The sequence below is a fragment of the Pleuronectes platessa genome, chromosome 20 (assembly GCF_947347685.1).
Source record: "Pleuronectes platessa chromosome 20, fPlePla1.1, whole genome shotgun sequence".
Lineage (NCBI taxonomy): Eukaryota > Metazoa > Chordata > Actinopteri > Pleuronectiformes > Pleuronectidae > Pleuronectes > Pleuronectes platessa.
In genome coordinates, this window is record NC_070645.1 from 4,236,193 (window position 1) to 4,253,500 (window position 17,308).

The window sequence follows — 17,308 nt, forward strand, 5'->3', positions numbered from 1 at the left end:
TTCTCATTATTGTTTGTGTCATAATAAAATTTAGTTTTGCACCTCCAAAGTACTATGCATGTTTTGTTGATCAAATGGGAAAAAGTTTATTTAAGTCTATTTGAATTCCAGTTAGTAACAGTACATAATGGGAAAAAGTCCAAGGGGGGTGAATACTTATGCAAGGCACTGTAGGTTTATAGTCTACAAGCTGTAATCTCACCTTGGGTCCAGGGAGTCCTGGTTCACCGAGTAAGCCTGGCTGCCCTCTGTCTCCCTGAGAAACATCAGTAGCATAGGGGGACTGTCAGTACCGGCTGCAGATCAGAAAAGCTACAGTAAAGATTCAACTGCTGCTGTAAGGATTTACCTTGTCCCCTTTTAGACCAAGTTCCCCTCTCAGTCCAACTGGGCCCCCTTCACCCTGCCAAGCCAAGTCAAGACAATCGGTAAGAACTCAAATCCAAAGTCAGAAAAGTGTTGACTTAGTTGAACAAGCGGTGCTATTACTTTAAAAATCAATTATACGGCTTAGAAAATATGATAATGGAAACCCTTGGAGGTCCTAATTGTGCAGCAGAATTTTTTTAAGTGATAAGAAGCATTTTGGTATTCAGTGCATTTCAATGGTCATAACATGAAGACACACGGATTGATTGGTTTGTTTACCAATTAAAAATGGCAAAGCTCAATAACTGACGTAAAATCTTTTTTTAAGTTAAACCGGGGAATCATACATAAACAGTGAGACCGAAGGTTGAGGAGTCTTCAAGCGCTGACCTACTGACACTCACATTGGTGCTTCAACAAACTAATAAGGGAAATGTAAAGATGACATATGTAGCAGCTGAATCCAAGTAGAAATTGTGAATAGCTGGTAGATGTTGAAAGGTAATGTGTAGGCGTGTTACCTTCAACCCTGTTAATCCAGGAGGGCCATGAGCCCCAGGATTCCCGTCCTTACCCTGGGGACAGAAACCACTTCCAACATGAGCATGTATCTCAAAGACTGGTGACAACAGCATGAAGAGGTTAAAAGATACAGTAGAAGGAACTGATCAGCACTTACAGGCTTACCATCAGGTCCCGGTGGTCCTTCCCTTCCTTTCTGTCCTCTGAAACCCTTTGGAATCACAACAACACACACACACATTTCAATAGCCGTGCTGGTGGCACGGATCTATGGTCTGACAGTCTGTTCAGTACGTCTGCCTAGACTGACATATTTCAACAATTATTGGATGAATAGCTATAACATTTGATATACAGATATTTAGGCTTCCATAAAATCTGAAAATTAACGGACTTTTCATAAGTACCAAGAGGCTGACATTTGTAGCACTGGGTGAAATGTCTTGACAACGATCATGTGAAGTGCAATGAGAACTCATTTAACATTTATTGCAGCATTTATTGCAGCATTAGAACAGTTTAAGTGTTTACACATGAATTATGGGAGTGATGAGCAAATACTTGTAACCCTCCGTTGGAGCCTACAGGTGGATGCTGGGCTTGTGGAGGGGCTGAAGCAACTGGTAGCGATACTGCAGCAACAGTGCGACCAAGAGGGGATGATGGGAAATTTCTCTCTGCTTAAATAGACCACCAATAGATAAGATGGGTGTGTATTATAGATGGTTGTGGAGAGTGAGGTAGGTCACATGATGTATGTCACAGACATTCATGTTCCCCTCACAGTGAAATGCAGTATCTTTGATGATCCTTTGACTCTTTGCTCTCAAGTATCAATTTTATCCAATGTCTATTTGATTTATGATCAAATACCTACTAAAGACATATTCAATTATTAGGTCATTTAAGATCATTGGAAGAAGAATTTGGACAGAAGAAACGTATGTATTAGCAGCTTTATAGTTCTGGAGTTCAAGTTGTGGTCTTTCTTCCGTTTGTTAATTACATAATCCATTGCGATATAAAGTCTGTACAGTGTAATAACCTCTGCCTTCTGTTGGAGCAGATGCATTACTGGAAAATAACATGGGGACAAAAAGGTGAAGACATGTTTTACGGAGGTTTTGGTTAGTCAAGTGCGTAGGTGTGTGCATTACCATGCGGCCTGGTGGGCCGCGCTGCCCTGGGGGTCCGACTGCACAGTTACTGCAGTCGTCCTCGTCCTCTGAGGCAGTGCGGTTCAGAGGACACTGAGGAAACACACACAAACAGTCAGTGCTTTCTTCATTAGGATTAAAAAAATGCATTTAAAAACACATTAGTTGGATTACATTTTTTCTCACACTTAAAACAAAAGGTCACACTTCAGTAATTATCACGGCCAGTGAGTTTTACTCATATCTCATGAGGTTCTCTACTTTTGCGTTACTGCTGTGGCTAAATGAGCAAAGTCGGATAAAAAATGTGAGAGAAACAGGAACCTGCACTCACCCTTTCATCATCCTGTGCAGCATCAGAAAGACGGAACAAAATATATTTTATTATCATTGTAGAGTCATACACGCAGCAACACACTGTATTTTAAGTTCCACGTGTGACCTGTTGACATTCAGGTTGGTGACAGTGGAGGTCTTACCACAGAGTAGATCTCACAAGCAGTTTCTCTCTCACTCTGGTGAGGATCACAGTACAGACGCAGCTTCTGAATCTCCACCTGAGTCAAAGAAATTGGATACATATCATCATATGGCAAACGTCAACATGTTCAAACTACATTTGGAGTTTTTTCTACCCTTTTCTCTACCAGTGAGTGCTTTAAACCTGACATTCATCTAGTGGCGACTGTAACAACCCATTTAAATGTTCTTTCACAAAGGATCACCTGCCCTTGTTAATAAATAAATTCAGAGCACTTGGACCTTTCAGCTGCAGCTTTATTTAGAGGTGTGATTTGTAAACTCACCGGCACAGTGAGGTCTGTTCCTCTCCTCTTAGCCACCTGCGTCTCCCCATTGATGTAAATGGGCTCCATCGGTTCCAACTTGACTTCCTGGATCAGCTCATCGTCAAGGAAACCGGTGACCTGGCTTGGCCTCACAAGAAGTTTGAGCTGGTGCCATTTTCCATCATACAGATTCTGCAAGAAGGAACAAATGTCTCAAGTATAAAGATACATTAACAGAGAGTTTATTCATTTTCCGGGACTGGAAACAGCTTCCATTCATTAGCAAAGGTGAACGTAGCTATCAACTTGTCAAATCTTGATCGCAAGCCTCCCATTTCTGTTGGCAGTTGTATGTATGCATGCGTTTCATCTCAACTAATTCTGTTGAAAATGTGTGTCATTTAAATGCTCCACAAATAGCTATGAGTGCAGAGTTATTTCGACCAAAGCTCTTTTTCCATCCCCTTTTTTCTCTTAAAGTCATAAACCATATAGCGACAGAGAAAAGAGACAGAGCAGCTATTGTCTCATCCGTGTGCTACGACACAGCCATCATCTCTCAAAACGACAAATCACAGGCTTACACCTCGTGCCACATCAAAACAAATCAAATCAAACACATGCAAACACAACCTGAACATAATTACAACCCTCTCCTCCCTACAGTCTATGTGTGTGTAAGGATGGAGGCTGCCTTTCGGGAAAAACAACTTGACGTGTCCAACAGGATGTATTATAAGCTTGTGCTGCCATGGAAACAGGGGCATGTTCTCCAAGTACTACACCCCGGCCAACTAGTTTCCACGAGGTAAATACAGCGGTCTAGCACAGGAAACCTTTTCTTTGAGCCTCTTCCTGGCTTCCATCACATTACATCTTCACCGGGCTGGCTGTAAATTGAACTCAGCAGGCGATGATGCTTAAACTACTACTAGCTTGGCTCTCCGCAAGTCAGGTTCATTCACAGCGACCAACACGAAGGGAAACTCAAGATTGGAAGAGACACACTCACCGCACAAAACATCCTTTTAGTGGCACTGCAGGAAAATAACAAACGGCACCACGGAACACGGCACTCTTTATATTAACCAATACACCTACGCTGTTTGGGTAGAAATGTATGAAGGCATCAACTTAAAAGTAGAAACAGACAAATTATTGGCCAGGCCTATACATCAGGAGATAAGTATACATGCACGTAAAACCATTTGAGTATCTTTGATAATCAGCTTTCCAGACATTCAGGTTTACAGCAAAATACAGAAAGTGCTGAGAAACCATGCATGTGCTATATATGAAAAATCATAATAACTAATAGTTGAATTGTTATCATTTGCACATATTTCAGCATTTTGTCAAACAATTTCATGGAAAACTGAAACTTTTAAATAATAATGTGCAATATATTAAATGACACTCACTTTTCACAGATACATTTTCTGTTTTTCTGAATTTTTATAAGCGAACCTAGAGAAATCTGAGGAACAATACCAGGTCCAAGTTGTGCATTCACAGTCCATCTATGTGCAGCACTTGTTCTATGACAAGAGGCAATTTTTGGGGTCAGTATCTTGCCCAAGGACACTTCAGCATGCAGAGTGGGAAAGACTGGGATCAAACGGCCGACTTTCTGGTAAGAGGACGACTGGTCTCTCCCCTGAGCCACAATAATGTGGTTCAGGTTAATACTATTGTGTGAGACGCATGTACATGTTGTGTTGTTTTCCATTCTGGTTTTGTTGATCTACCCTTAAAGCACCAGGCTTATAGTCTTTGGAACTGTGTTAAGAGGCTAAGGGGCAGTTTGTTGAGCGTCTTAATACTGAGTAACCAAGAGGGGGAGAGATCAGGTATTTGAGCAAATGTTTTCAAAATTATGAAGAAATAGTAAAAAGAGAATTTTATAGCACAAACAAAAGGGAAGTAGCGAGGTGAAAAATTATTCACAGATAGATCTAGTATGGATATGAAACTCAGTCCTTATACTAACCTGAAATCCATTTTTAAAGATGACACTTTGCTCCTCTTCGTTTAGCCTCGTGGCGGTGAAGGTGACAGTTTTGTCCTTTCCACTAAGTGTCACTGCCGCTTGCATCTCCTTATCCTTTGACAGCACCCTCCAAAGGTCAAAGGTCAGTTTTGAAGCGGACCCCTGTAGGCGCAGGGTGGCTACAAACACATAGGATGGAGGGAGGCCTTCTGGGAAAATCTCTCTGGTGTGAAAATGAAGCAAAATAATGAAATATGAAGAATAATTAATGCACAAATAGCCAAAAATATGAAATGTAACAAATTGTAAAGGACTTGATCACAGTGTGCTACCTGGTATTCTCAGTAATGTCTGTGGTTGAAGTCAGGGCATATGCTATCTCAGAAACCAGAGAGCCAGGGATCTTCTTGGCCTTCATCTGAATGTTCAGGCCCAACAGCAGCTCAAAGCCTTTCTCATCACGAGAGGCCACTGGGATTCTTGTGGGACAAACAGACTCTGGAATGAAAAAAGGGTCATTTCTTGAGACAGCATAAGAAACGATAAACTGCAGCTACATCAGCAGGGCCGAGCCACATCTGTCTGCACTGGCTGTTGCATTAAAGTAAGTAGTTGTCTGTAACTGTAGTTTGTCTGTGGTAAGCCCTGTGCTTATAGCTAGATAGTGACGTTGCAGTGTTTTGATGTAACATTATTTAATATTAGCACATATCTGTTTTGTCCTTGAGCTTGAGAATGATAAATGCAAAATTGAACATAACTTGGTGTTATGGTGTTATGTATGTTCTATTGTGAAGACACTATCATTACAATGTTACAATGACTACAGAGGATCATTCATTGATTGTGAGTGGCAATAGGGACATAGCTGTAGCTTTGTGTATTGTCCTGGTTATGGCTATTGTTGTATTTGTAGTTGTGGCTGTTTTGATGAGTGAGACTGTTTTCGACTTCACTCTGAACCAGATTTAATCTCGAGCCAGGGCAGATCATCTTGAGATGGGTAACCTGACCAAACCCAACCCAAATCTCTAGACATAATCAAACATAAGGCTCACTCAGGATCATGGCCGGAGTTGGAGATTAAAAACACTTTTTCTTTACAAGACACACTGACAAAAAATTCTGACCTTCACATAGCTTCTGCTTCATGGAGTCTCGGATACGGTCAATGTTGGTGTAATCCTCTGCATACAGGACGTAGGTGGATGACGGTTTATTGGCGATGGACACCAGCTCTGAGGTGGTGATCTCACTGCCGACCCCGACTGCAAATACTGTAATGCCCTGAGCTCGTGCCTCCATACTGGCATCTACCTAAAGAAACAACAAATGGGCCTCCAATGGTTGAGATGTCTTTTCCTTTTAGGCCAAACATCACAAAAGGTCAATACATATTGCAGCATTTCAGCCATCAGCTTTTATACACAGCTTTACCACATCATCCTGAGATTTTCCATCAGTGACAACCACGGCAATGCGGTTCTTCACTTGGCTGGCTCGCTGAGATGCGGCGAAGACGTGGTCCACAGCAAACTTAATGGCCCTTCCAGTCTGCAAGACAAATTCAGAAAACAGTGGATGAAAAAACGCTGTGATGCTGTGAGGGATGGCATGTGTGAACCTGTCAGTTCATCAGTTCTCAGCCACTGACCGCTACATCGCAGAGTGCAAATTAAATTATATACACACATAAAAAAGCTTTTTTAAATCCACTTGGGAGCGGATCGCAACATGAGCAGAAGGTTACGGGTACAGTGTCGTATTTTTCAAAGAACAAGTTCCATAAAGTAAATGCAGCATGTCTGTTTGTTTATTGAGTATTTCTATGCTTGTGGTGTTGCTGTGTGGTATTGTTGCACCTGCTGCAAGCGAATGCTGGCACTCATGGACCGCACTTAAGTGTAGCCTGCCTCTCCATAACCAGCCTCAAAGCCCTTAACTTTATTAGTTTATTTTTGGAAGCAGAGTTCGGGATGTAGTGAACATCTTTATAGGATATTTTAGAGCATATTTCGAGAGTAAAATATTTTTTATTCTCCCACCCCACTTCTGCGTGCAGGTGCGCCAGGAAACCAGTTAAGAGAAAAGCACTTCAGCAACCCTCAGTTCCCAGTTTATGATAAGCGCACACATAGTATTTTATATTGCACATGTATATTATGACAATTAGAGGTAATCAAGTAAGTAGTTAAAGTTTACTTCAAATAGTACCTGTCACAGAGGAAGTCACTTGGTGCTTCACAATAGAACTTTTATTAAAAAAAAGGAAATGATAAATGCAGCAGGCAAAGATGTTTCTCTCATAGAACAGGAGAACCAGGCAAGTGTGAATAAATTAGTGTTTTTCTTCTTTTTGAAGGCATCCACAGAGACAGCAGATCTGAGGTCATCCCATAGAGTCTGATTCACAGCTTCAAATGCACAATCTCCTTTTTTTTAGTGAGCACCGATCAGATCTAAGTTACCTGCTGGTGCTGGTGACAGCTAAGGTGCAAAGAAAAAACTTGCTGTCCCACCTGTGTGTTTCCTCCCAGGTAGGTGATGCTCTCTATGGCCTCGATGAGCTCTGCTTCGCCCTGGTGTGTCCCCAGGGAGATCTCCAATCGAGGTGTGTCACTGTACTGGATCACAGCCAGCTACAGACACAGGAGGACAATGGGCAGAAGGTCAGCGGTTCTGAATGCCTAAGTGTCCTTGGGCAAGATACCGAAACAATTGTCCCATTGTATTAGTATGTGTGATATTTAATGTTATATGTGTTGGTGCTATATCAATTACATTTTGTTAAATTTAACTGAATTAATAGAGAGAGTGCTGCAGATAGACGCACTGTATAAATGTGTGTGTGAAAGGGGGAATGGTAAAATTGTACTGTGCTGTTTCATATTGTCGTCAAGACTAGAAAAGCTGTAATATAAATACAGACCATTTACCATACTGTCAAAAATGTCATTGGTTATACTGGAGGCCTTTAGAAATCTGATACGGTAGTGTCCCAAGTACAATTGATTGAATGAAAAAAATGTGTTGAGTATAAAGTACATACAGTATAATAGAGTTTGCAGTACCTGTGTGTAGTGTGAACTGATGTCAAACTGGCTGGTGATGTTGATAAGCCACTGCTTGGCCCTGTCAAAGTCAGAGACTCCGACACTCCATGAGCCATCAACAATATACACCAGGTCATTCACAGCTGTGCTGCAGCCTACACACAAGCACACACACTCACACAATCAACATAAACAATTGTATCAACAATTTGAACTGTAAATAAAAAAGTCTGTTGTGAATATTTCATCCACATTTCACAGAAAGTGCAGCCAAAAGTGACATCCCGACCTGCTCGCACATCCTCCTCCTCTGCAGCCTCCAGTGGGGTCAGTAGTAATATCGCACTCCACACCGACCAAAGCAACATGTCTCTGTAGGAGAGCTGCCTCATTCCAGACAGAGGTGGATAATTCTGAGCTGAAACACATGAGAAATTCAGATTTTAATTTGCTACGGCCACAATTTATGTAATTCACTCTCCGCAGAGGATGGCTCCTATTCATTCTGATGAGCCCTGACCTTTTCGCCTTTTCTCTCCCCAGCAAAAATTTAACTGAAATTTGCTTAGGATATTCATTGTTTGGCGATGACATCACCATCACAATATTCATTTGCACAGTAGAAATATCACAATATGTTCAAAAGATTGATGATTTTTTTTTACCACAATGTACTCTGCTTCAACCACAAGTGAAAATGTCCACACTGAACTAAAGACATCCTATGAAATGCTTAGGCATATGCATCTTAGCAGGAAGATCTATTATTTTGACTCTATTGTCTATAGTCTATGTATTTTATCTCCACATGTAGTAGGGTTCAAATAGCAACACAGTGATGTTGTGAAATGTAATAAATATCCCATCCTCAAGGGGTCACTAGACTTATAGCCTGTGTCCACAAATAGTCCAAATTCCAAATCCTCATTTCACCAGCTATAGTTCCTGGACCCTAGAATACCCACACTGTTGGGATCAAAGTTGCCAGTGCAGTGAAGAACAATGCTGAGTGTCATCTGCAACAAATTGTGCTGACGTGCATTGTGTCTCCACAGAGCTGTGTCAGTGCTGGAGAACTGTTTGTCTGTAGCCACTCTCCTCCTGTTATAGGAGGTAAAACTGCTCTGTGTTACACATGATGATCTACATTTGCCTTCAACTCAACCTGTAACCTTAATGGTATGTGTCGTTAAATCAGTGCACGTCTTTGGAACATGTTCATCTAGGGGAGAACAACAACAAATTTGTGTCAGCCCAAGAAATATTGACTACTGGATTAGTGTTACACTTAATATGTGTTTATTTAAAAAACACAGTTGTCTAACAGCTCATAGTTCACCGCTCACTTTTCCTTCTTGTTTGTTTTGAAAAATAAATACTTATGCTAAAGCTTGTTTAAAAAAAACAACATAAATGTATACACATAAATACACACACTTCATAATACACACTGTACTATGAAAATAATGTATGCATGTGTACAATTTGAAAGTCCAGCTCAGGGTACCCATATAATATATGGCTCGAGGATGAGATTCGACCGCCTTGTGAATTCACCACATCTCCCTCTTTTCTTCTCAGACCGTCTCCACTGTCCATCTCTCCTCCTCCTCTTACCTATAAAACAATGTTTGCGAGTGCTCGTGTTGTGCCATGCAACATGGCACACGGCACATGGCACTGCCTTGTTCTGGGTTCGTTTTACAGCGCAAACACGGTTCCACCGACCACAAGGCTGGGCCAGAGAAAATAACTACGTGAGCGCTGTGCTGTGCTGGGAAAACAGGAATATAAACACGGCAGTGAGGGCTACAGTGTGTTGGCACCGGCTTTAAAGACAGGGGAGGATCAGTGAGCTGAAGAGAGTACAGCTGCCACAACCTCTGTTTTACAAAGTCTCCTCCCAGCTCCTGTTGCACTTATCCTCTTTGTGTTAGGCTTAAGGAATCATATTTTAACAATGGACTTACACTTTTTCTCACAGTGTGAATATTGAGTATATTGAAAACACAATATAAACGGGTAAATTGATCTATTTAGCACAGTTCCATCCTGCTCATCGTAACTATCACCATTACCAACCAGTAGCCCTTTTTATTTGTGCCCTCATAAAAGGAATTGATTTACAGCTCAAAGTAACTGAATGAAGACATCTATCCCCGTCCACATGCACATGTGCAAACCATATGGATACAATCTGGACAACATGGGTAACCAATGCCATGCACTTGAAATGGGCTAACTAAGTGCTCCATAAATGCGGCTAAATGTGGACTGTATGAGCATATGTGTTCATAACATGAGCCCATCTGGGCTGACTGTGGGTTCCATGTGGGGAAAGGGATTTTTTATTTAAAAGGGTCCCTTTGATAGCAGTGGGTTTAAACTGGGCAAACAGATACTTTAACAGTGACTTGGAAACTCTGTCACTGGTGAAGTCATTAATTTTATAATGTTACATCAACTGATCCAAGTCTAGTCAGTCATGTGAGCTAGGTCTGGCGCACATAGAGGATTGTCAACTCTTAACTGATTTTCCCGTTCAGATTGTTCTCATTGGCTATTGCTCAGTTTTTGCTCAGTATTCCGTCGAAGCAGATTATCGTAAATAACAGACATGTTAGATATTTATGATTCGAAATTGGAGAGGCTGCGACACAAGCGGTTGCATTAGGATTAAGGTCCCGTGATTGTCGAAATGGTCAAATTCTTTCAAAAATCGCTTTTGTTACCTTTAAATTGATCTAAAACTGCTATTAATATACTTGATTTACTTGTTTCCCTCCCTATTCATTTTGCCTTTCTCTGTCGTTTTTACAAGTGTTTTCACTTTTTACATGCAGTTTATGGTCCAACCTGATTAGACCTCTACATCTACATCCTAGACTGCGGGATGGGTTCGTGGAAGTGTTTCCTAAATTACATTTATCTGATCCTCCCACTAGTTTTGTTGGGCTGTGTGCTGGGGCTTCTTCATGTATTTGGCGACCTCACAGAATTATCATAGCTCAGAGTGATGGTCCTATCCACAGTCACACAACTGAAATACAGAGAAGTTTATCCAGCCTCCCCACACTCATAGAAATCTAAAAGATAGATGTAGAGTTTCATACAACTCTGTTGCATTTGAATCAAACTGATTTTTGGTTTCACAATTTAGTTTATTGCACATTTTGACATTATATAGACAAGCACATTTGGTTGACACTGTTCAGTCATAGTCATTTGTATTAATTCTCTTTTCTTTGTGTTGGAGTAACAGGATCTGCTACCTCAGTCCTCTATCCTGATGGGTCAAAAGAGGTGGCTGAGGGTGGAGCCTGCTTAAATGCAGAGTCCCAATAAATGAACCAGACCAAGAACTGAATTATCACAGAGGGATTGGTGGAATCAATGTCCTGTATTGTTGGCGGTGTTGTTTTAGTAGAGTTCTGCTTGGTTAACCTATTCTGTTGGTTACAGTTTTCTTCTACTATGCTGGGTAAAATTAATCTCATGATTTGAAAGGTAATCCAGTGCTGGTTTGTACATCGGCTGCTTGACTCTGCCCAGTTTCAACATCAGCAGAAAACACCTGGCTGGGTGTAAAGGGTCGAGGACGCTGAAAAGATTTAAACCTCTCCTAATTCTAATAGACAAATCTTAACTGATCTAGAAAAATGTTACACTCAAATAACATAAGGGAACATTCAGAGAGCTGTCATGGAGCCGTCACAGGTTGAACGTGCGGTTCTGGAGAAAAATAAAGTTTTGTTTCATGGTTTATCAGTGAATATAGCTTAAATCTGTTTTAAAATCACATAATAAACACACATACACACACACAAACAAACACACAAACAAACACATGTCCCTTGACTTCAGAAGACATTACAATGACTTAACCTTGATTTCCTGGAGACTTACCCTAATCTAAACCATAGTTACTACTTCCCAACCCTAACCTAACTTAATCTGACAAACATGTCCTCATCTTAAATCTTATGTTATGGAGTCTAACTTTTGTCCCCATAAGGAAGACAAGTCCCCATGATGTGACTATGCAGACACATTTAGGTCCTTACAACATGTGTAATACCTGGACCACACACACACACACACACACACACACACACACACACACACACACACACACACACACACACACACACACACATGCGCACACACACACACACACACACACACACACACACACACACAAAGAAAATTGAAAATGGAAAATGGTTTAACCCCTTCTTTTCATCAATATAAATGCTACTTCTGCTGATCTGTGTGAACAAAACCTCAGCAGGAGGCGGACAGGGTGGTCAGATGGTTCAACAAAGAATGACTTTGATGAGGGAGACCACTGTTTAATTCAATTTTCTTACCAACAGTCAGTTTTGGTTTAATTTAACCACAAACACGAACACTAACCAGGTAGTTTATCCATAGTGGAGACAGATCAGGAAACAGTCAGCTCAGTGAAAACCCTGTGTGTGTTGTCCTGATGCAGATCAGACATTACAATACTGACATTTGTTCTTCAAACGGACATGCAATAGAAATGCTTTGTAATTAGTAGTGGTCGACCAGTATAGGTCTCCTAATGGCCACATTTGAACCATAATCTCCGGAGGAAGTCTGAATAATTTGGGTCCGGACTCTCTGCGGATGTTTCCTCTCACACATGCACAACACAGGAGATTCCCTGCTCAGACATGTTCCCAACAAGGCCGAAACCTCTGGAGCGTTCAGGTGAGAGGGGGTGCACCATACAGGAGGCAGGATGCAATCTTTCAATGCTGCCGCGGAAATCTCATTTTTTGTTTGGAGCACATGGACACCTGCGTCGGCCCTTATCACACAATCTCTTTTGACATCTCTGTCTGCTCTTACATGTAGGTAACTGCTTTTTCATCCTGAGATTTTTTTATTTTTTTTATTTTTTGTCCTCAGCAACCACATTCGCTTGCTGTGAATCCTGTGGAGGATCTGCTCCCGTGTTCCCACATGAGCTCCGACTTTCTGCAGACTTTAAATGAGGAGGCTAGACAGAGAAAATCCACTCTCACTCTGACTGTTGCATTCACTCATACAGCCCCTGCAGAGAAAGTCCGGAGGATCCCTGTGGTTAAGTGCATGTCTGAAAGCAGCTTTAGGGAACATGGTGCTCGATGGCACATATATAATATAATCATTATAATGTTATTGTTAATTTAATAATAAAAAATTAGACATTTATTGCTGAACTTAAACATGTATAACTCTGATGCAGTAGTCAAATGAACCCAGAAAAAGGAAAGAATAGTTGCTTAAGTAGATCTCCGCTGTACTTATTATTTAAAATTTGAAAGGTCCACAAGCTCCTTTACACTTGACATTTATTGCACTTCTGTCCGTCCTGGGAGAGGGATCCCTCACATGTGTCTCTCTCTGAGGTTTCTACCGTCTTTTTACCCAGTTAAAAGTTTTTCCTTACTCTTGTTGGGTTAAGGACAGAGGATGTCACACCTTGTTAAGCCCTAGGAGACAAATTGTGATTTGTGCATATGGGCTATACAAATAAAATGTGATTGATTGATTGAAATGATAAAACAACTAAACACTGTAAACATTTACTTCAATCATGTGAAGATATGTTCTGCGGGTATTTTTGTTTATGAGCTTCATGAGCCAAGTCAATCGGTCTATGCAGATAATCTCAAAATGCCATAGGCTATTTCTCTGATTTATCGTCTGACATTTTAACCGAAGCATCATGGTCAGAATCAGTGCAAACAGATGTTTGTTTTTAGAACAAATCTATCAGTCACGTTAGCGGATAGATCCCAGGAGAGCATGGGAGTCAATATCAACCCAAGAAGGACCCAGGAGGCAAAAGTTAGATCTGTGAGGCCTCAGTGAATAACATGAAACACTGACAGTGCGCCATAGGAGAATGACTCGTGTGTTTCTCTATTTCTAAATGTGTCTCTAGGATCCTAAAAAAGACCTGCGTAGACTTTTCATATTCTATCCTTCCTCAGATTCTCAGATCCATCTATGCATCCTCTCCTCCCTGCCTCTCTCTTTCATTTTAAAGCGCATAAGACATTACAGACACTGTATGCTGATAGGTGGGCCCTGATCCTGAATTCCTCCAAACCTCACTCTACATTTGGCAAACCAGAAGTGCAGCGGACCAACCACATCAGCCGCCTCCATTGGCTCGAGCCTCACAGAACATTCCTTGTGCGCAGATGTCGGAATAGCTCGGAGCCTTGACTTGTTGACTGTAGATAGAAATTCCAGTAAACAGGCTCTTGACCCTTACATGCTCATATTCTGACTGATGGCTGAGAATTTATTTTGGTCATTGTAATAAATTATGAGTTGTGGGGTCAGGATATTATTTTGTTATTGTGGTTGAATTTTGAGTAAATTTAGATTCATCTCCTTCTTTGAAAGACCTGTTTACTGTTATTTACACACATCCTGTAATACTATTGGTGCTTTTTTATATTTTAAATGCAATTTCACAATATTCCAGTGATTATTTTAATTAATTCGCTTTGGTATTAGTATCTGTTTGCAGTGGCTTGAAACTTGTAAAGAAATCTAAATGCCTAGGTACACATGGAGGATGGAAAAAAACAGATATTGTTCTTTAGATTTAAGGATTAATGTGAGATTATGTAACTTCTGCTGACAATTAAAGGATGGAGTTAAGGACTAAAGACAGCTGAGGTAAAGAAAAGTTTTGAAAATACGTTCACATCAGTATTAAAAAAAATTGAAGTGAAATAGCTTTGTTTTTTCCGTACCAAGGAAAGCATATTTACGCCTTTGTCTTCTCTCCCCTGCAGTGCACTGTTTACATGTTGCAGTCATTCCTCCGTGTCTCAGCCTCAGCTGTGGTGCAGAACGCTGTTTCTCAAGCGTATAGGAACCATATCGCTTCAATTCTACCCTCCATTCATTAGCTGCCAGCTAAATTTAGGATTCATTTTAAGATTCGTTCAATGACTTTTAAAGCTCAGCACAGTCTAAACCCCCAACTATAATATGAAGCTACAAACTCCCGGCCCAAGGCCATAACCTTGCAACCAAAGTTGATAGTAGTTCCTTAGTCAGGACTGGTAACTAAGGGTGACCTGTCACTATATTAAACATTTTTAAATCACCGCTTAAAGCATATTTTTATAGCAAAGCCTTCTAATGCCTGATTTTTGGTTGGTTTTAACTGATGTTGTTTGTTTATCTTTCTTTTCTTGTTTTGTTCCGTGTATTCCCAGGTATTTGTAAATCAATTTGTAACCTTTTTTAGATAAGTGTCTCATTGTTAATAATATCTATCTAACCTCTGCTTATTTTGACAAACATTTCAACCGATCTTACCAGAACAAGAAAGGTCCCATGGTTACGCAATCAATCAAACCATCAAATTTGATTTGTATAGCACATATTAAAAAATCAAAATTTGGCTCATAGGGCTAAAATAAGGTGTGACATCCTCAGTCCTTAACCCTCAACAAGAGTAAGGAAAAACGAGAAAAAACATAATGTGGAAACCTCAGAGAGAACCTCATGTGAGGGATCCCTCTCTCAGGACGGACAGAAGTGCAGTAGATGCTGCGTGTAACTGAGAACATCATCGAAAAAACTGTATTTACAACACTGAGACAATTGAGCAAATATGTATATTATTGTCAATGAACTGAACTTTTCCTTCGTGCTATTTCTTCCTTCAAAAATGTTGCTTTAAGTTCAGCAATGACATGAATAACCCAGAGTAAAAATAACATGACCAAAGTATTTTAACAGTCATGTAAAGACTTATAATTGGTGACTGCTACGGAAGACTATATTTTTCTGACATTCAGCGATGTAGTTTGACCTTTCCAAGATAAAACTATATGTCCCAAACCAGAAACTGGTGTCTGATCCCTGGACTATCGTGAAAACCAGCCCACACACCTTCTCCATCATTTCCACTTCATTCTGCACGTATGGTCATTAAAAAGGAAGACAAAGATATTTCAGTCTTCAGACTCAAGGAACAGCATAACTCTGAGATGCCAAGAGACAGAAAGACAGAGAGAGTGAGCGACTGGTGCCTGTGCTAAAGCAGAGGACCTCGCTGACCCATAATCACAGAGGCTGATGCACTGTATGCAGTTAGACTGTATATTTAGCTTGTCTTCTCAGTGTAATGTTGGCTGGTCACTCATGGCCAAGCCGAATATATGTTCGCATGCATACAAGTTCGGGAGAGATACCTTAAGAACAGTGGGGATGACTGTATGCACACATAGATACTATATGCTGCAGACACTGTCACTTGTAAATAAAGGTACCATCATCAGAATGACAAACAACCACCATCATGAATCGAGAAAACTCATATCCTCCAAAAATAACTAATGCAAACTTTTCTAACATGGTCTCCAGTTAACCAACACCACTAATCAGAGTTTGATTAGTGTAATATACTGTGAATGCATCAAGGAATATGATCCCAGCCTGAGTTCTCAGATAATTCAGGTTTACCCTCCACATAACAACACGTGCCATAAAGAGGATGACATGGGCCTTACCTTTCTCTTCCAGCTGCGAGCAGACACTGATGGAACGCCACTGTGCGACGAGAGAGAGTGAAGAGAGTGAAGTCCTGACTCTGTGGTGACAGTCCTCCCTCTGGTTGGCAGAGGGAGTGGTAGGAGTGTCAGGGCAGCCTTTACTGTATAAATCATGGCCAGCCTCACCACAGAATATGACACTACAGAGACAAATCTGGATCCAGCAAGGATTTACACCCTCATACACACACTTACAGTCAGGACAGGGTGTGTGGACTGACCCCAGTGTGGCAATGTGTCCGTGTTTGTGTGTTTAAGCATCTAAATTGCAGTTATTACCATATTAAATCACTGCTAACACCAGAGGCTTAAAGCTTGTCAACTTCTAACTAATCCATCTAATCCATTTTTGTTGAAATGAAGGATTCATATGAAGAGTGGAAGTCGTAATCTGCAGTCATGTCACACTGTAAACTGGGGCACCACTGTGGTCAGCATCTGTTTTTACTGCAGCTATGCAGGAGTGTAATTACAGTGCAGGTTAGCGATGCTGTGCAAGGTGCAAGTGATGACAAAGCACACGGCGAAACACTGTGACAAAATAATGATTTAACTACAGGTTCCTTTACTCCGACATTTTATTGTGCGAATTTTAATTAAAGCCTTATCATTCAGTTGGTGGGTATGGATAATCTACAGCTGTAAATAGTCCTGTGCTGCCTCCACCAAGGGGTTTATGATTTCAGCCCTGTCTGTTGGTTGGTTGGTTTGTAGTAAGCAGGATTGAGCAAAAACTACTGGATCACGACATTTTGTGGGGGACTACAGTATGGGACAGGGAACAACCCTAGGGTTAGGGGGGTGAGGGTTTGATGTGGATCTGGATCAG

General features: G+C 40.9%; 1 protein-coding gene across 1 annotated transcript in view; it reads right to left on the reverse strand.

Moving 5' to 3' along the window:
* Positions 1 to 16,602, reverse strand: part of si:dkey-225n22.4 (collagen alpha-1(XXI) chain) — a 70,769-nt gene extending 54,167 nt beyond the window's left edge. The window contains exons 1-16 of the mRNA XM_053412828.1: positions 16,438 to 16,602; positions 8,169 to 8,297; positions 7,898 to 8,034; positions 7,346 to 7,465; positions 6,264 to 6,380; positions 5,957 to 6,143; positions 5,159 to 5,324; positions 4,827 to 5,049; positions 2,855 to 3,028; positions 2,528 to 2,605; positions 2,383 to 2,394; positions 2,049 to 2,141; positions 1,049 to 1,102; positions 891 to 944; positions 350 to 403; positions 203 to 256 (exon numbers count right to left, since the gene is read on the reverse strand). Coding sequence (XP_053268803.1) covers positions 203 to 256; positions 350 to 403; positions 891 to 944; positions 1,049 to 1,102; positions 2,049 to 2,141; positions 2,383 to 2,394; positions 2,528 to 2,605; positions 2,855 to 3,028; positions 4,827 to 5,049; positions 5,159 to 5,324; positions 5,957 to 6,143; positions 6,264 to 6,380; positions 7,346 to 7,465; positions 7,898 to 8,034; positions 8,169 to 8,271 — 1,626 coding nt within the window. The 5' untranslated portion in view covers positions 8,272 to 8,297; positions 16,438 to 16,602. The remainder of the gene's footprint in view (positions 1 to 202; positions 257 to 349; positions 404 to 890; positions 945 to 1,048; positions 1,103 to 2,048; positions 2,142 to 2,382; positions 2,395 to 2,527; positions 2,606 to 2,854; positions 3,029 to 4,826; positions 5,050 to 5,158; positions 5,325 to 5,956; positions 6,144 to 6,263; positions 6,381 to 7,345; positions 7,466 to 7,897; positions 8,035 to 8,168; positions 8,298 to 16,437) is intronic.
* Positions 16,603 to 17,308: the final 706 nt, after the last annotated feature.